General features: G+C 39.6%; 1 protein-coding gene across 3 annotated transcripts in view; it reads left to right on the top strand.

Moving 5' to 3' along the window:
- The window catches only part of DOCK11 (dedicator of cytokinesis 11), a 181,314-nt gene that overhangs the window by 132,288 nt on the left and 28,925 nt on the right, over positions 1–20,101 (top strand). For all 3 annotated transcript variants that reach the window (XM_057719162.1, XM_057719161.1, XM_057719163.1), the window contains 6 exons: positions 910–1,047; positions 4,944–5,126; positions 7,354–7,467; positions 9,718–9,933; positions 10,021–10,078; positions 18,299–18,405. In XM_057719162.1, coding sequence (XP_057575145.1) covers positions 910–1,047; positions 4,944–5,126; positions 7,354–7,467; positions 9,718–9,933; positions 10,021–10,078; positions 18,299–18,405 — 816 coding nt within the window. The remainder of the gene's footprint in view (positions 1–909; positions 1,048–4,943; positions 5,127–7,353; positions 7,468–9,717; positions 9,934–10,020; positions 10,079–18,298; positions 18,406–20,101) is intronic.

Genomic DNA, 20,101 nt, shown 5'->3' with positions numbered 1-20,101 from the left:
TGAGGAAACTGGGGCTCACAGGGAAGTTAATGTCACCTAGCTGCTTAGTAGTAGAATCAGGATTCTGATCTAGGCCTGTGACCACGAGAGTCCATGCTTCTAAGTACTACCCCATGCTTGGAAGTAGACTCAGGAAAGAGCCAGAAAGATTGAACACCATTCAGGGATTCTGGCTATCAGCGTTACCATTAAGTCTGTTACAAGTTTGCATACTGTTTTGGTGTTTTGGTGCTATTTTTGGCCAAGTTATAACCTGGTAATTAGTTTTTTGAGGGCTACGAGAGCAGGGCTGGAGGTGTTAACCAATGCATTTTTTTTAAAGATTCACAAACCAACAAATCTTCTCTACAATTTGTTGTTTTCCTTATATCTCTATTTACAAGGAACATGTAAGCATTTACGTAGTCTGTTGTGTTACCTGTTATTATCTCTACTCATAGAGGGTTTAATTTGTTACTAGTGGCTAAACATATACCAGACATACATTTAAAAGCAGATTAGATAATATACTTTTAAAATAGAATTGATGTTTTCCTTAATTCTTACATTACTTTGTCTCTGAGACAAAGTATCCATTTTTTAATTTACTTATTTCTCAATTGAGAAGCAATATGGTTAGGTTAACAGAAAATACTATTCCCATACTAGTTCTGTATTTGCTGTGTTATACTGGAAAAAGAATTTTTTCATCTGTTTAAAATTATGGAATTAAGTATAGATGTAGTTTATATAGTATTTTGAGAGATTTCCAAGTTGAAAGATGGCACAGATGATTTTCGATTATGTTACACTTTTTATGGTTATTTTTCAAGCAGTGGTTCGATAAACAGGTTATTGGTAAAGCCTGTTCTCTCATTCTAGGGGGAGCGGCATCAACTATTTCTGCAAATTTTTTTTCATGTTTTGTAGAGCCAACTTTTAAACAATGATGGCCACAACCCATTAATGAAAAAAGTATTTGATATTCATCTTGCTTTTCTTAAAAATGGGCAGTCTGAAGTGTCGCTGAAGCATGTCTTTGCCTCACTGCGAGCTTTCATTAGTAAGGTAAGAACAACAAAGCTTTGTGGCCGTGAGTGGCCTTGCTTCATGGCAAGAAGGGAAGGGGAACAGGGATCATTGTGATGATCTCTCCAAACCTCAGATAATGAAGCCATTAAATCCTGCCTTTGTAAATATTAATATAGAACAGCAGAATACAGAAAGCCTGACCAGGAATTCCGTCAAATCAGCACATGCTTTGTATTTTGTCTTGTCATTCCTTTCTTTTTTCAGCAGGCTCCTCAGTGGCCAGTTTTCCTTCTCTTCCGCTTCGTTTTAAAGTATTATCGTGCTGAAGATATGTAAGCTGTGCGTGCACTCATGTGTAAGCACTTTGAAAGCAGAGACCGTTTTATAACCCGAGGGTCTTGTATGGTATCTTGCAAATGGTGGGCACTCAGTACACGTTCAAATGAATGAATCCTTCCTTTCAGTGCCGATTGTATCTGTGGGCTCTAAATTTTCAGGCCATTTACCTCATCCAAACTAAAGCTTCAGACTAGGGTTTTAGGAATAAATACGACTGAAACAGATAGCAAAGATTTATTTCTGGTCTGTTTTGATAGCTTTTAAACATAATTAAAAGCATCAGAAACCAAGATGGAGTTAAAATTATGGAAAGGCACAGGCTAGACCTCCATTCTGGTATGTGTAACTCCAACAAGACAGATTCAGTTAACTGATTTGTGTAATAGGATAGCTGAGCATGGAAAACTTTTTTGTCATTAATTGTATGGCAGTTTACTGTTTTTAATTGATACAGAAATTAGGTGATTTTGAAGGTTTGTTTTTAAATTGCCATTCTTTTTTTGTTGTTCGTTTTTTCTTAAAGCTCTTTATTGGAATATAATTGCTTTACACTGTTGTGCCAGTTTTTGAGGTACACCAAAGCGAATCAGCTGTATTTATACATATATCCCCATATCCCCATCCTCCCACGACTCCTTCCCACCCTCCCTGTCCTGGCCTTCTAAGTCATCACCCATCACCGAGTTTATCTCCCTATATTATGCAGCAACTTCCCACTAGCTATCTATTTTACATTTGGTAGTGTATATATGTCAGTGCTACTCTCTCACTTTAATACAATTTTGTAAGTAAAGAAATAAATGGAAAACTGAATTCAGTGCAAGCATGTTACAAGAAACTAAGGGAAAGAGATTCAGAAATAATTCATTTAACAAAGTTACTGGGAGGTACTTACTGGTGTCAGACACTGTGTCAGAGATACAGTCTGAGGACTCATTGTCCAGTAGAGGGAAACACCCACACATTGATGCACATCCACAAATACCATTAGGATAAAAGAAGTCTATACAGAGAACTGAGGGTGAACCAGAGAAGGACGGGAAACACTGATTTAGGAAAAGTTTCTCTGCAGCACTGGAGTTAGGATATAGTATGGACTCAGCAAAAGAGGAAATGAAGAGGACCAGATGGGGAAATGATGGGGAGCAGATGATTGTGTCCTCATCTTATGAGTTATAGAGTTCATCTTTTAGGCATCAGGGAGCATGAAAGCAACATAATTAGATTTTTGTTAAGAAAACTGTTGCAAGTGGGGGGAGTCTCTTTAAAAAGTAGAATGGAAGCATAGTCTCTGCCTTCCTGAAGCTTTCAGTGGGTGGGAGGGACGGAGAGAAAATGAACAAGTAAATAAAATAGTCATTGTAACAAGTTCTAGGAGGGAACCAAGGTGGTGAGATAGAGAATAATGATTTGTGGGAGATCCTTTAGATAGGTTTGTCACTTTTAAAAAGAGACCTGAAATATGAAAAGGGACCAGCCGTTTGAAAAGTTCAAGGAAGAACCTTCTAGGGAGAAGGACAAGCACGTGCAAAGGCCTGGAGTTGGGATAGAGCTTGAAATTCTGGGAACTGAAAGGCCCGGTTTAGCTGGAACATAGGGAACTAGACAGATCATCCGCATACCAGCGGTAGTTGAAACCGTGGGAGTGGTTTACTTTTCCCTGGAGAGTATGTAGAGGAAGAACAACAACAAAAATGTCCGGAGCAGTGTGTTGGAGAAAAACAACATAGAAGGGGTTGGAAGAGGAATCCATAGAGATGAGAGGCAGCAGTTACAGAAGTCGGAAGAAAGGCAGGAAAGAAGGATATTATGGAAGCCAAAGGAGAAAAGAGTTTCAGCATCATTATGCAGTACAGGGTGGTCTAATAAGGTGGAAAGGGAGTCCATTGGAATTGGCAGTTACGAGATCATTGTTGATTTTGGTTATCGCCCGCTCAGGGAAGTGATGTAGGTAGAAGGCATAGCGGATTAAGTACGCTACAGCTGTGCCTTCCCTTCCTTTATGTTCATACTGCAGGATCTTGCCCAACAAGATTTGGTTTAATCCGGTGAGACTATTGATGAGATCTCTCAATTGCCAACTAGAAAACGTTCATTAAACATTCATTATTCACTTAGCATTGCACTTGGTGTTAAGGTGATAAAAAGAAGATAGATTCCTAGAATGTGGGTTTAAATTCATTGTTCCCGAGAAATAATTTTCAAAGGGTGGCCCTCTAGCTTCACCCTCCCTGAGAAACATCCATTGTGTACCCTGGAGCAGCTTACTACTTGTTTGCCTAGACATGTAAACATGAAAGATTGTAATAAGCCTATGTTATATGTATATTTTCCACAAAACAGAGTGAAAACATTCTCAAAGTAGCAGCCACTTGCCTGTTTTGAGGATTCGTCACTTTTGTACTCTTTTTCTATGCCAAAATGTATTTTAATCAGTACTGTTGATGAATAGAGGGCACACGTTTATGTTTGTGTGTGTACACTTCATCTGTACCTCATTTTGTTTAAAGATCAACTGTATGTGCTAAATAGCTTCCTGGTATAATTATCTCAGCATCTGGAAGTTCATAATACGAGGGTGAGTCAAAAATTATCCACATTCTGGCTGTAGAATTTATTTTAATTCACTTTTAGAAAAGACAAATACATCCTTTTTCAACCTAATCTCCTTGCTTTTCAATACATTTTGTCCATCTGTCAACAAGCTTTCATATTCCCTCATGAAAAAATGATTTAGGCTGAGCTGCAAGCCATGAATGCGCTGCTGTCTTCACTTCTTCATCAGAAGTGAATGCGGCTCCTTCCGGATGGCTAACACTGTGCGACCTTCCTTGAACTCTTCTGTCCATTCATATACACTTCTTCGCGACAAAACGCTTTCTCCATACTGCGCACAAAGTCTTCAATAAATACGGCACCAGGTACACCCCCAGACCACAAAAAACGAATCACTGCACGCCGCTCTTCTTTTGAGCAGACCACAAGTGGTGCATCCATTTGTGCTCGCACGGCAGTTACAAATGAACTGGTGTAACACGTTCACACCTGCACAGCAGTGACTGGGGAGACAGTAGCCTTGAACGAAAAGTGCTGATACGACAGTGTGGCCAACTGAAGTTTTATTATAACCAGAGTGCAGATACTTGTTGACTCACTCTTGTATAAGGAACTGTTTAGATATAAAGCAAAAGTAAGTAATACAGATTGTCCTTCCCATTTTTAAGGCCCAAATTGAGACCCATCAATCATTCATCATTTCAGTCATTCATTAATTTAATACATATTATGGAGAACCTACTTATCTTCTTTTCCAGACCATCGTGAGCCTTTCTTAGATCCGTAGCATTTATAGTCAGATAACTCACATTTGGTTAGAGACTTGTATACTGACTTGCATCGTTTTGTCATTAATACATGCTGGTCTTTATGTTTTTAACTAGTTTGGGTTCTCCAGAGCGGAGCCCTAACCTTATGTTGATTTTGTATCTTCAAAGTACCCAGCATAGTTTTAGGCGAGAATACAGTTGACACTTAATAGTTGATTGATTTTTATGGTTGGGTTTTCAGATATTTATGTTTTTCCTGTTCTTTAGTTTCCCTCGGCCTTTTTCAAAGGAAGGGTAAACATGTGTGCTGCATTTTGCTATGAGGTTTTAAAGTGCTGTACGTCAAAGATTAGCTCAACCAGGAATGAAGCCTCTGCACTTCTGTATCTTCTGATGAGAAACAACTTTGAGTATACCAAAAGGAAAACCTTTTTGAGGACACATCTGCAGGTCAGTGAAAACCAAAGCTCCTCTTCTTTCTTCTATTCAGTCTTTAGCCTCTACATCAAGATCTAGAGCTACCCAACCCGATACAATAGCTGTTAGCCAAAGGTGGCCATTTAGCACTTGAAATGTGGCTAGTCTGATTCAGATGTCCTGTAAGTGTAGAATACACATTGGCTTTTGAAGACTTAAGTACAAAGAAGTAAAATATCTCAATTGTTTTATGTTGACTATATGTTGAAATGATATTTTGGATATATTGGGTTAAGTAAATTAAAATTCACTTGTGTCTTTTTACTTTTTAATGTGGCTACTAGACAATTTAAAATTATACATGTGACTCATATCATATTTCTATTGAACAGCAGTCCTCTAGAGCATAGGTATTAAGAGCAGAGATTCCAGATTCCAGGACTATCACACACTGTGTGACCTTAGCCAAGGGCTTCTTTAGTCTCTCGGTGCCTCAGATGCTTTATATGCAAAACAGTGGTAAACATCCCTTCCTGCCTCATACGGTTGAGGTGAGGATTAAACGAGATGATTAAGTAACAAGCAAAGCACTTGTGTTTTTCACGTTCCAGCATGCCCAGTTATTTAAAAAAATGAGAGAAGTCTCAAGGTTTAGTGGAAAGCATGGACTTTGGAATTGGACCTACCTGGGCTCAAATCATAGCTCAGCTACTTATTTACTATGTGACCCTAGGCAAGGTACTCAGTTTTGTCTTAACTATTCACCTCATCTATAAAATGAGGCCAGGTATGTTTCACCTTGCAGGGTTATCGTGAGGGCTAAAAATAAAGTGTGTGTGGTGCCAGGCACAAAATGCCTAGCACATAATAGACACTTACTACATGGCAGTTGTTATTCAGCATCTCCATGGTTTGTTTTGTTTTGGTTTGGTTTTTGTTTTTTTGCTTATTTAATGAAACAGCTCTGAACTAAACCACAATTGGGACTCCTTGGCTCAGTAGCCCTCTTTGTAATATGAGAAATGCTTTGTCATATTTCTGTCTTTACTGCCACGGTCTGTGCTGTTGCAGTTGTTTATTAGAGACTGGGTTATAAATGTGGAAACAACCATAAGCAGCTTTTTAGAAACATCATCAGTAATGTTAAAATCCAATAGAACTATATGTTTCCTGTAAAATTTTTCTGTATAGTTACTTTTGAATACTAGGGCCAGCATTATATGTTAGGGTGTCTAATATTTGCTTTCATAGAGGTGTCCCGTGAGTACCACCTTCCCCCAAAACATTTTTGTAATTAGTGTGCTGGTGTATCTGAAATTCCCCATTAGGGTCCATTCTCCCGGGGGAAAACATCAGTTTCTCTCAAGTCCTTTATTCAGATGTAAATGAATTAATAAATGTGCAGACTTAGAACCAGGTTCTACGTGCTCAATAAAGTGGTTAAGTAGTAGTAGTATGATTCTGACCTCTTTAATCCTCCTAACAGCTCTGTAAAGTGGGTATTGTTATCATCCCTACATTGCAAATATGGAAAGTGAGGCACAGGAGGGTTAGTTAACTTTCTCAAAGCCACTCAGTGAATAATTGATAAAGTCAGGATTTGAATCTAGGGCAGTCTGACTCAAGAGCCTGCACGCAGCTCCTCCGGTATCCTGCTTCTCAAGAGCAGGGGTAAAGCTTCCAGCCACTAACGCCTTAGTCTGAATCATTTAGGCACTCATCCAAAGGAGCCTGAGAGATGAAAAAGCTCCCTTATGTTACATTATACTGCTATCATTATGTAATGTATATGCCGTACCATGTACTGCTGTCTAAACTAGACAGGCCCTAGTCAGAAACAAAGAAGGGAGCTGAGGCACTGGAGTTGGAAGTCCAGCACGCTGAAATAGACTAGTGAAAAGAAACGAGAAGCCGTAGCTACTACCTAGCAAGCATGTTGAAAGTAGAGGCCTGACCACCATTGTATTAGTTCACTAATTATGAAAACAGTTTTAGATCTAGCTGTGCCATGAGTATGGAAAGTTTTCCACCTTTAACCAAGAAAAGTCCCAAGAAGATTTGTAATTAGGGACTTCTGAGGTTGCTATTTCAATAGAAGAATTTAAACTCCTCATATACGAAGAAAATAGATTTTGATGGAACTATGTAGAATCTCTAAAAGAAGCATTTCATATGAGTGCTTATGGGTTTGTACAATGATGAAAATAAGCAGCATTTGTTCAAAAGTCATTTGAAAAATGGTGTTTGCTTCTTCCCACAGATAATAATTGCTGTAAGCCAGCTGATAGCTGATGTGGCACTAAGCGGAGGATCAAGATTTCAGGAGTCTTTATTCATTATAAATAATTTTGCAAATAGTGACAGACCTATGAAGGTATGTTCTCACTTCAAGGAGGAAGTTAGAACCGCGCTCACTGTCAGGGAAGTGTACACTTCTCGAGTTCAACTGTGCCTTGGACTCACAACTTTCATATAGTATAGTGTACAGAATGCGAGCTTCACGAGTCAAGGCTCTGTCTTGTACACCACTGCACCGCTAGCACCTAGAACACTGCCTGGTACACAGCGGATATTCAGTATTAGTTGAATGGATGGATGAATGACTATACTGTGTGTACAGGATTTGAATTTTTTTGCAGGGTTGATTTTTAAACTTGCTCAGAAAAGAAATGGGTCCTTTCTTAACAGCTGTTACCATTTATAAGATTGGTTAGGTAGGCACTGAGTTTGAAATTCCACAAAACCTGACTTCACAGGGTAGCTAACAGCTGCCTGATCCTTTGCCAGCACATGAGGAATGGCGCAGAAGGGATTCATTATTTGATGATTTTGAGTTTAAAGAATCATCTGTTAACTGAGGCTTGCCAGAGATACTTATTGGCAAATCCAAGTCCAAGGCTGTCATTCTTAGGCCTTAGCTGGCTGAGGCCAAACCCAAGACCCTGAATGACTACCATTTCTCTTTCTGACCTGTATGCTTAAAACCTATAACATTGTAAAAATTCATTTGGTGTTTTGTTGCAAGGAGAGCAGGTTCTGATCTTCAGTGATGCGTGTGTACAAGGGAAGGAGAACCCTTTGCCAGTAGAGAACTTTTCCTCCCAGAGGAATCATCCCCGTTCTTGGGAAAAGTCATCTTTCAGCATAATTTGACAATCTGTGTAAAATCTGGATTAAAAAAAGCTCACAGTCACAGCACGCTTAATGTTTGGGATGTGTCGAATCTTTGTACCAAAAAATATTCCCATAGGAATGTTGCTAAGACTGAAAAACTACTGAGTAGTGCCAGCCGTCCTCAGGCTGGGAAAGTTTGCTTTTCAGCCAGTTCTACTGGTTCCTCAAGAGATCAGTATATGCTCTAACTAATCCCGTGAGCACAGAAACAGCTGATGTCATTTAGGATTTTTTACTCATACCCTAAGAGTTTATTTTACCACTTTTTACCATCCTTAATGCCATGTTCTATAAAAGTTGGATTGGCAACTTTTTCAAAGTAAATGCGGGCTCTTTCAGCCCTCCTTGATAGGAAATCGTTTTCGTGACTCATTTCTGAAATGACTTAATTTTATTCTGGGAAGGCAGTCATTACCCATAAACTCTGTTACAATAAGGTATAGCTTTCTCCCAGTAAATGGAATCTCTGTTAATGTATAAGAAGAGACTTTACGTATATAATTATTTTTAAAAGTCACGTTTAGAGAAGGCACTTTTAAAAATCATTTTCTCCACATTTGGTTATATTCACATTGAAAGGCTCCCTAAACCCTGTACCTGTCCCTTACTCATCTTCTTTGAATCCTACAAATCGTGATTACTGCAGTGGGGTTCATAGGAAGCGATGGGACGTTCTTAATAGTGCCCAGGATAAAGAGGAAACTCCAACTTCATGTTTTGGGGGACAAAAACAACACTTTGAGAGAAGTTCATGATCTCTTTAAACTCTTTAGAGTGTTCTGTGATCATAAACTCTTATTGGCATAAGTGGAAATTTCTGCAGTATGCTTTTCACCTTAGTGTAAATGGTAGTTTGTAGATGGGATAAGTATGCTTGTCAGTATGGAAGCGTGACTAAGATCACTAGCTCTGGAGCCAAACTGCCTGGGTGTAAATCCTGTGTCTACCACTTACCAGCCGCAAGACTTTGGCCGAAGTACTTAGCTGCTGTGTACCTCAGTTCTTCCCGTTGGTAACATGAATTATAATAGTACTTCATTCATAAGGTTGTTATAAAATTTAAAACGTGTAAAGCACCTAGACCACTGCCTGGTGCATAGTAAGCTGTCAATGTTTAGTTACTGTTGTAACTAAAATTACACAATAAAGGCAAAATATAGGTTACACTCATGACCATAGAATTCACAGTGGAGGAGCTGGGGTTCAAAGCCAGGTAGTCTGGCTCCAGAGTCCATGCTTTTATGTATTATGAATATACTGCCATCAGACTCAGTGCCTTTGAAGCCTGAGCTGGTGGGATATTTTTTAAAACATTAATTTAAAACTCTTTAGGCATGCCACATGCCAAGAACCAAATACCAAGATCTCTCACAAGGGGTAAAAGTTGCCTAGGCTTAGAGCACATCCATAATATTGATAAACGTGTTCTTTTTGTTTGTTTTGATATTAGGCGACGGCTTTTCCCACAGAAGTCAAAGACTTGACCAAGAGAATCCGTACTGTTCTCATGGCCACTGCTCAAATGAAGGAGCATGAGAAAGACCCTGAAATGCTAATTGATCTCCAGTATAGCTTAGCCAAGTCCTATGCAAGTACCCCAGAGCTCAGGAAAACCTGGCTTGATAGCATGGCCAAGATTCATATAAAAAATGGAGATTTTTCAGAGGTGACTACTTACAGCTTTGTTCTAAACACGACCTGCAAAACCCCTAGAGCGCAATCTGACAGTTCTTTCTTTGTCATCCTTTTTCAGGCAGCAATGTGTTATGTCCATGTAGCAGCTTTGGTTGCAGAGTTTCTTCATCGAAAAAGTAAGATATTTCTGTTCTTTGAGATGGGGAGAACTTCAGTTAGCACAAGAATTTTTATCTTTGTAGCTTACAACTGTGAATGTGATATGATTGAGCTCTGAAAAATACGTGCACCTTTAACCTCAGTCACTGTTAAACAGAAGTTCTTATAAAAGAAAAATGGATTGTTCATTTGCCTTCTGCTTTCATTAAGAGTACAAGAATAAGTTAAATAGTACAGGGCCAGGCCTGATGCCCAATGTTTATTTTCCAAGACTGTCTCCCTGGAAGACTGCCACAAATTAAATTCTTCTCAGGGCTTATGAGAAGCTCTGGATAATACACATCACTTATTTTCCCCTATCTGCCTCAACTTTCCCAACAACTCTTCAGGAATTATATCTCTGCAGCCACTTTAGTGCAACAATATCTTGGTATTAAAAGGGAGTTGGCACATCAGCAAGATGGCCCTATAAGACGTCCCTTGATTGTATACCCATCTCAACAACAATTTGGCATACATACATGGACGAGAGTGCCTTTGTGGGAGCTGTGGCATCCAGCACCACATGCCAAGGGACCTGGGAGGAATTTTACCCACCTACGCATCACGTAATAGGCAGACAGATCTGTGTCCTGTCTGTGGACCCTGCAGTGGCCTATGAGCTGGCTCCAGCCTCTCTCAGCTGCAGTCCAGGATCCCCTAGAGAACACTGTCTTTAGATAATCATCCCAGACAAGAGAGCCTTGGGGGAAGTCCAGAAGTCCACTGGAGATGTTCTAGCATGCTGTTGGATCAAAAATTATACGTGTTTGAATGCATTGGAGAGGGTAAGAGGAGCAGTTTGATTTTACTCGTGTCACCCTTTCCCCAAGGTGGTACAGTTCAGTGACAAGAGAGACTTTCTCACCATGATTTCTTCTGCAGGGAAAAGTGAGAGCATGTGAGTGGGTACTGCCTTTCCCAGTAGTACAGGATGCTGCCAAAGCGGCCCATTTCCCTCTTGCCCCTTCCAGAGTACTGAGTCACGAAGTGAATGACTGGGGGGCAAGAAGAGGCTAGGAGAGCAGCAGATAGGACTCTTAGAGGGTATTACAGGGACACACATCCTACTAACCACGTTGCAGACTCCATCAAAAAGCCCACCAGCAAATTGCTAGAGATATTTAACCCGTGGATCCCCCCAACTGACCCACAAGCACCCCAGGTGCTCCACGTGCCTCAACCACATACTCCCCCATCCTGTAGCTGGATCTCTGTGCATGCTCCTGAAGGCAGTGAGAGCGAGCTTTGGCAGATGGTTAGTGAGCATGTGCAGAAAGCCAACCAGAATCGCTGGGCCAGGGAGAGACTGCAGGTTGAACTTTAGCACCAGCCTTGGGAAATCGAATGTGAGGCTGTTAGCACCTGGCCTGGTGTGTTGCATGATGGAGAAAAGACATACACACTTAAGAATTGTCATAAGAGGGAGCAAGAATCGTGGAGCAGGTGTATCCATAGAAAGTCTGTGAAAGCCGCAGAATCCCTAGCAGGACAGATGGAAAGTTTTTCTCTCCTGAGATCAGTCAGTAAAGTTGGTTGGAGGTGACTGCTATTTCAAATGTGAAGATAGCAATGGGAGACTTCAAGGAACATGAAAAATGAAGGGAACGTGACACCACCGAAGAATCACAACAATCTTGTAGTAACCAAACTCAAGACATGGAGATCTGCAATTTCCCTAATAAAGAATTCGAAGTAGCTGTTCTAAGGAAGCTCAGTGAGCTACTACAAAACAGAAAATTCAACAACATCAGGAAAATACACTAACAAAATGAGAAAAACAGAGAGAGAAATCTCAACAACAACAACAAAAAAAGGACCAAGTATATTCTGGACCTGAAGAATACAATGAATGAGGTGAAAACTGCAATAGAGAGTACTGACAACAGAATGGAGTGAGCAGAAGAAATAATCTGAATTAGAAGACCAGACCTTTGAAATTATCCAGGCACAGGAGAAAAAAGAAAAATGAAAAAGAGTGAAGAAAGCCTATGTAATCTATGGGATATTATCAGCAGAAACCTTACAGGCCAGGAGAGAGTGGGATGATATTTTCAAAGTGCTGAAAGAAAAAAAAAAGCTGCCAACCAAGAAAACTCCATCCAGCAAAGTTGTCCTTCAGAAATGGACAGATGAAGACTTTCCCAGGCAAAAGCTGAGGGAGTCCATCACCATTAGACCTGTCTTCCGAGAAATGCTGAAAAAAGTTCTTCAAGCTGAAATGAAAGGATGCCGATTAGTAACATGAAAACATATGAAATGGATCCATATGAATGGATAAAGAAGACATCGCACATGTATTCAATGGAAAGAAGGGAATCCTGCCGTTTGTGACAACATGGACGGACCTTGAGGGCATTATGCTAAGTGAAATAAGTCAGAGAAAGTCAAATACTGTATGATCTCACTTATACATGGAACCTTAAAAAGTCAAATGTGTAGAAACAAAGTAGAATGGTGGTAGCCAGGGGTGGTGGAAATAGGATGATTTTGGTCAAAGCGTACAACTTCCACTTAAAAGATGAATAAGTTCTGGATATTGAATGTACATAGTGATTAAAGTTAACAATATTGTGTTATATACTTGAAAGTTGCTTAGAGTGTAGATTTTAAATGTTCTCACTCCCCCCAAAAATGGTAATTATGTGTGGTGATTAACACTACTGAGTAATCATTTCACAGTATATACATGTATCAAATCAACACATACACCTTAAACTTACACAGTGTGAGATACCAACTATGTCTCAGTAGAGCTGGGGCTGGTGGCAGGGGTGGAAGGCAGCCACCAAAAGGACTCATGGTCTTGAGAAGGGCTCAAGATCTAGCAGGTCTAATTCAGGAATCTGCCTGAAAGCTTCCCTTTCCAAAATTAGTACTGTTGACTATTGAAACAACTACTTAAATAGTAAAACAGTTGAGTTAGGTTTAAAACTTGATTGGCAATGGATATTGCAAAGAAATCTCCCACTATCTATCATAATTGCCAAGCTATTTCCTTGAAGGCAGTCAAAAGAGTAACATTTGGGCAAAATGAAACCATCTTGTGGGAGTCATAACACTATGGTTTTGACTCTGAGAACACAACCACGTTTTTTGTTTTTTAATTCCAGAATTCCTGCAGTTAACTATATATCTTTCTTCCCAAACAAGATAGCATGGCTAAAATGTGGATTCATTTTACTTATATTTTAAATTCAACACTTTCTGAATTTCTTTTGAACAATCCATGTTTGAAATTGGTATACTCTAGTATTTTCTTTTTAGTGCATATGTGGTTTTAAAATGGTGAATGGGATTAATTATTAAAAGAAGGCCTTGTTTGAGGGTTTTTTTTTCTACATCGTTGGTATGCCTGTGAAATTGCAGTAAAAACAAATATTGAAATTGCACACCTGCAGTTCCAAATAAACTAACAAATATGAGAACCCTAACACGGTACTAACTAAAGTTTTAGGTGTGTCTTTCAGATATATCAGATTAATATTATCTTCTTATTTAATAGGAATCTGAAATAAGCGTTATGTCTACTAAGTATAAACCTGTATCCTTTAGATATTGAAAATAGTTATATATATTAGAATATTTCCTTAGAATTTTTTTCAAGTGCAAAGACCTTAAAACTGAGCAAAAATCAAGAATTATTTATCTCCATTATCAATTCTTAGCTTTAGAATTATAACTACAGAATTGGAGAAAATAGCAGCTAAAATATATAAATATTGCTGTGGGTTTTTTTTGGACATTAGTTTGAGGCAGCTAGCCTGAACACCAAACAATGTGACATGTCTCAACAAGTGGAGACAGTGCTTTTAACTAGTTATTTAAATATTTATTTCCTAATACCTTCAAGGCTTTTTTTTTAGAGTTTAATCCTTCATAGAAATCAAAGAGCCCTTCTCTGAGTAGGAAAAAAATGATGTTTTGCATTTTAAACAAAAAATAATGTTAAATTTAGGAGAAGTTTACATGTTTATTTATAGGTGCCATCTATTTTTAAGCCTGGAAAATTCTACTCAAACTAGTAAATCTTACTCTCAAATGGTGGCAGTAGTAAAATCCTCAGGGTTTTCTCCCCTTGGCTTCAATCATTCCAGTGATCCAAAACACCTGATGTTGTCAATTAGCTGAATAAACTATGATAGTTATACCAAGGTAGACCACTAATGTTAAAACGCAAGTTAAAACCTTAATCTGTTAAGCTGTCATTCAGTCTGAGAAATCCATGATCTAGATAAGACCTGGATATTCACAGAGTAAATAAAAGTATGTTTGCGTGCAGGACTGAAAAAAAGTCTTATTTATACTTCAGACAAACTTATTTAACAAAAATAATTGAGCAATTGTAGAACCCTTTTTCTACCAAGTGTCCTTTGATAATGAAGACAAAATCTGACATATCAATTGCCAAAATCTTTCTGTTTTTCTCAAAGTCCTACGCCATTTCTCTTGAAGTCATTATAAAGCTTTCTTTTTAATCAAGATGGAATGAAATGCTACAGCTGACACATTAGAGACCGATTTTCTCCTGTTTAGAGTTTTTAAGGAAAAAAAAAATAGTTTGTCCCATTGAGTGGTTGCCTAAGTGAGCAAGGACTTGGGCCCCTGGCCTCCAGAGGTGACCACAGAACACCAGTGAGGGACCATTTCTACATCCTTTTTTTCATGTTTCAGGTCCTGAACTGAAAGGGAAAGGGGAGGGAGATGTGCATTCTCCCTGCCCCACCCCACCCTCAAACTCCTTTCAGGTAGCCAGAGCTCATGCTTTTTGTACCAGAGATCTTAAGGATCATCATCCTCTTCCCTTTTCCTAAGTTACCTCTAAGTGGTGATACTGGTTGTTAGTTATTCCCACTCCCAAAAATATGTACTAAAAAACACATCTAAATTTCCTTATTTCTATTTTGTCTGAAAACTTCAAAATGTTCTAGCTCTCATTCTCTGGAGACTAGACTTCTGTACCTCTTCCTCTTCTCTTCCTGAGAGAGTGCACAGCTGTTTTCCCCCAGGGAAGACAAGAATCAAGCTTTTGCAGTCTTCCACCACCACATAGCATCCGAGGTTCAGCAGAGCCTGTAGAACTCCTCCATCACCCCAGGAAAAGGAATGTCCTTTCCCATAGAGTCTGTTCTTTTCATGCCTTATAGGGTAACGTTGTTCACTTTCCCAAGTCTTTATACCCAGGATCAGATAGCTTAAGTTCTGCAAAGCTTTTTCTTTCCCCAGTTCCTTCCGAATCACAGCTTTTTCCCTTTTTGCTCTCAGCTCAAGGTGCTTATGTCCTATCCCTCTTCTGACCAGCAGTCTTATTTTATCAAGGGTTGAACTGCTTTCCCATCCTCGAAACTCCTCCCCACTTTTTTTCATGGGATAATTTGTGCTCAAGGTAGTGGGTCTCTACTGGGACAGTTTGCATCTTACTTTCCCTAGGACAGCCATCAGGAATAGAGAAGCTACAGCTATGGGGGGCAAAATCAGGAATCCAGGTCACAGAGCAGAAAGATTCAAAACAGACCCTCCAAGACCATGTATATAATAGGGCTATGGGAGAGCCCTCACACACATGCCTCCCTCTGTTGGGACATATACACTGGCCTCGATTCAGCAACTTGTTTCATCTGAAACAAGACCAAACTAAACAAGACTAAAGGGAAACAGAATTTTCCCCAAGCATTTTAAAGACCCTAACCAAGAGGAGAGTCCTCTTATCATTGGATAGTTTGGTGGGTGTTGATAACTTAAGCAAACAAGGGGAAATACATAGGCTTCTCTAGCTAGAGATGCATCCTCAGGCATAGGAATCAAGATGATACACTTAGCAAGAATAGTGGACTCTGAAGCTGAAAATCCATAATAGTAGTCTTAACACCACATGATACAGACAACAAAGCCCAAAAGTAGGTATTAACCTGTTTGTTTCTGAGAAGAACCACAATTTACCCTCCTTCTACTTAAGATACACACCGGAAGACTCTTTCCCAAGATGCTTTCGTCTCATCTGATCTCAGGCATAGGAGTGTGCCCCTTTTTGTCCTCCCCTAAATCACAGCCTACTAGAGAAACCCTAGATTTGGGAATCGCTTAAAATAATAATATCCTCAGAGTAGACAGGATTTTCCCCCCAGCCATGGACCTAGCTGCCTGAGGGAGGGGTTGACCCTTTTTTCTGTTAAGGACTACATGCTTCATCTCTTCGCTCAAGTTTTGGAGCCCTCTTCCTTAATTGCCTAGCTCTTGACTTCATAGAGGCAATCAAGTGGGACATTTTCTCCTGAATCTCAAAAAGTTCTCCTAAGGAGCTACTGCTCAAAGTGTCCCATAGACCAGCTGCCAGTCTGAGAACTGTTTGTTCCTGGTCCAGGGCAAGATAAGGAGTATGAACCTGAATGTAAATTAGCTATGTCACTGGGCATGATGGTTAGTTCAGCTGACTTTTTTTTTTTTTTTTTTTTTTTCGTAGAAAGACTTTGTTGAAGAAGGAAGTGATGAATTGATTTACATTCTGGTGCGGTTCCTTATCTTGTTGTGGTCCAGCACTTTGAATAGAATTCCCCTAGAAGTCTGTAACAGACCATTTTAGGCACGCTTATCTTCAGAAATGAAATGTGCCATGCTCTATCTTCAGTGCCTTTTAGTACCTAATTTCTTTGAAAAAAATGGCCGTAAAGTCCACTGGGTCAAAGTAAATCTCATTTTAATTTCTGCCTCTCCTTTTTCCTTAACAGAAATCCATTGACTACTCCCTATGTTTCTCCATTTTTGAAAAAGTGCTTCAGAATAACCCCGTCTTCCCTTACCAGAATCCCATGTCTCTCATAGAAGTGTGGTATTTACTTGATAAGTCATGTTCTATCAAGCATCTTACCAGAAGAAATATGTCTTGTTAGCTTTCATTTAGACAAGAAGAGTTGGCAAAATCCAAGCCACACTACATGACCCTTTTTCCATTGGAATGCTGAGAAGTCTCCTCAATGTGAGGTTTGGCTTTCTTAAACCTTTCTTCTTCCTTCCCCAACCTCTAACACCAGGAAGCTTACCAAATATTTAGTTGTAAGTGGGTCATCATTTCCAAGCATCACTATTAGAGAGGTTGTAGAACAATAGATTGCAAAAGCTGTTTGTCCCCCCTGTGACCAGCCATTTTCCACTGACTAGCAGATTCTGTTATAAGGAGGTTGAATTGTCCTGAACTCTAAAATGGCAGCCCAGTTAGATAGGGGTAAACGCAACCACAACAGGAGTGTTTGGACATGTTCCTGTATCCAGAATTTGTAGGGCAACCATGTGGCCTTCTCTACCCAGACTCTTGCTTGATAGTAACAATTTGGTCCACAGTCCTACAGCAGCTGTTCTCAGCTTGAGCTCACTTCCTACTTGCTAGGGGTCCAGCTGCAGAGTCACTTACTGTACCAGCTACTAGCAGTGATTTTATTTTATCTTGAGAAAGCGAGTTTATTTATTGGTAGCTTTGTTTGGTAATAATAATTAATTGAACACTTGTTATATGTTAGGTTCTGTTCTAAACACTTTACGTGTCATTGAATTCTTATAAGGTAGCTATTATTTCTGTTTTACAGATGATGAAACTTTTTACAGTCCTAGAGAGATAAACATGTCTAAAATCACACAATTAATGATAGAGCTGGGTCTAACTAACTCCAGCAGCTCTGGTTCTTCCAGTGCCCCATCCTGTTTCTCTAAGGATGCTTCGTCCCTGTCATCTGTTTTATATCCTGCCTCTCTTTACAAGTCTTAGGCTAGGCTAACAACCCACTTTTCCAATTCTCCAATGCAATGAGGAACTAGAGATGATTACAAAAGCTCATTCAACGTTTACCTGAAAAGTACACGCCCTCTTTGTTTAGGTGACAGACCATAAATGTACACAGGATCAAAGTGTTAATAACACCTTTTAGATCACATTAGGAAAACATTTACTATAGTAGCCATTGAAGATGACGCATAGAGAATGAAACTTATTTGTAAGTTACTTGAGCTCACCATTTGGTAAAAAGACTGGTAGGCTGTACGGTAGATAGAAATAATTTGTAAAATGTTTTTTTGTAACTGAAAATTGCATTTATGACTGATCCTTACAAAAATATGTGTTTAAGGGTAACTAATCCCTGTAAAGCTATCTGTTATTTACAAAACACTTTTTAAAAATAAATTTATTTCACTGGTTTTTATTCACACAGAACTATTCCCTAATGGATGTTCAGCCTTCAAGAAAATTACTCCCAATATAGATGAAGAAGGAGCAATGAAAGAAGATGCTGGAATGATGGATGTCCATTATAGTGAAGTAAGACTCCGGGGCCTGCATTGCCAGTTATATAAATTTAACTTCTTAAAATTTATTTACATTACAAAATTATTACAGCTAACTTAATTTGGAAGGTAACTAAAGGTTGATGAACAGTAAGCATGAAACTGCCCAGGGAAAAGATGTCCCTGTTTGGAATGTGGAAACCTATCTCTGGAACTGTTATTATTGTCTGGTTTTAGAAATATACCATGGGGGGCTTCCTAGGTGGCGCAGTGGTTAAGAACCTGCCTGCCAGTGCAGGGGACACGGGTTCGATCCCTGCTCCTGGAAGATCCCACATGCTGCAGAGCAACTAAGACCCTGCGCCACAACTATTGAACCTGTGCTTTAGAGCCTGTGAGCCACAACTATTGAGCCCATGTGCTGCAACTACTGAAGCCCACGCGCCTAGAGCCCGTGCTGCTCAACAAGAGAAGCCACGGCAATGAGGAGCCCGCACACCACAACGAAGAGTAGCCCCCACTCACTGCAACTAAAAGAAAGCCCACGCACAGCAAAAAAGACCCAACACAGCCAATAAAATAAATAAATAAATAAATAAATAAGTAAGTAAGTAAATAAATAAATAAATAATATACCATGTATCATCCTCAAATCACCTTCCCAGTAACCAGATCATGGTCAACATACTTTGGAAAAATCTCCCTAAAAAATATAACTTAACAATGTAACACCTAAGGAGAGGATGCTTACAAGTATTTTAAAGATAGAAAATTCCCGCTCTAAGCTTCATATGGGTAGCAAACAGCTTCAGTTGTCAGTCACTCAACAAATATTTGTTGAGCACTGACTTAGGGACAAGGCTTTGGACTTGGTGATATAGGAGCTATAAAATAATTAGATATGGCTGACCCCTGACCTCCAGTGTCTACCTAAAGACGTAATACACCTACACGAAATGGAGAAAAAGCAAGACAGTGCCATTTGAATAACACAGTATGTTCCATGCAGAGTCAAAGGTGAGAGACGCCTTTGAGCTGAGGTAGAATAGAGGACAGTTAGGATTAGAGAGAGGTTTGAAGAATGAGGACACCCTGAAGGCATTTCAGCAGCAGAGGAGAATAGCGCGGACAAAAGGTAGGAGGTGGGAAAGCGTAAGGCATGTCTGGGTGCACAGCGAATGGATCCTTTCGGCTAAGCCATTGGGTTCACATTGAGAAGAGTATCAGTTGAGGTCAGATTTTGAGAAACTTCAAATGTCTAGACTTTATTGATTAGAATGTTGAATTGCTGTGAAAGGTTTTTGAGCACAATAGTGACAAGATGAAAGCAAGGAAGAGGAAAGGTTAATCGGGTGGTAATGTGGGAAATGTATTGGAGGTAGATGGATAGGGGCTGGAGGCAGAGGCTAGAGTGTGGGCTGCCCTGAAAGTCCAGGTGTGAAGCAGCCAGGCCTAAACCCAGATAGTGACAGGTTCAGGGAACACTGTGAAGAAAAGAGGAAGGCTTGCTGGCTGTGGGAGGAGAGGAGTCAAAGGCAGCGCTGAGATTGCAGGTTTGGATATTATAGAAAAATGATGGGTGGATGATTTTACAGAGAAGATGATGACCTCCGTTTTTGATGGGTGTTGAATTTGCAGTAGAAGGTTACTGAAATGGAAATAACATCAGGCCATTAGAAATTCAGGACTGAATCTAAGGAGAGAGTTCAGGGTTGGAGAGCCACATCTGC

Source organism: Hippopotamus amphibius, chromosome X (genome assembly GCF_030028045.1).
Source record: "Hippopotamus amphibius kiboko isolate mHipAmp2 chromosome X, mHipAmp2.hap2, whole genome shotgun sequence".
Classification (NCBI taxonomy): Eukaryota; Metazoa; Chordata; class Mammalia; order Artiodactyla; family Hippopotamidae; genus Hippopotamus; species Hippopotamus amphibius.
This window is presented reverse-complemented; position numbering and strand designations above follow the sequence as displayed.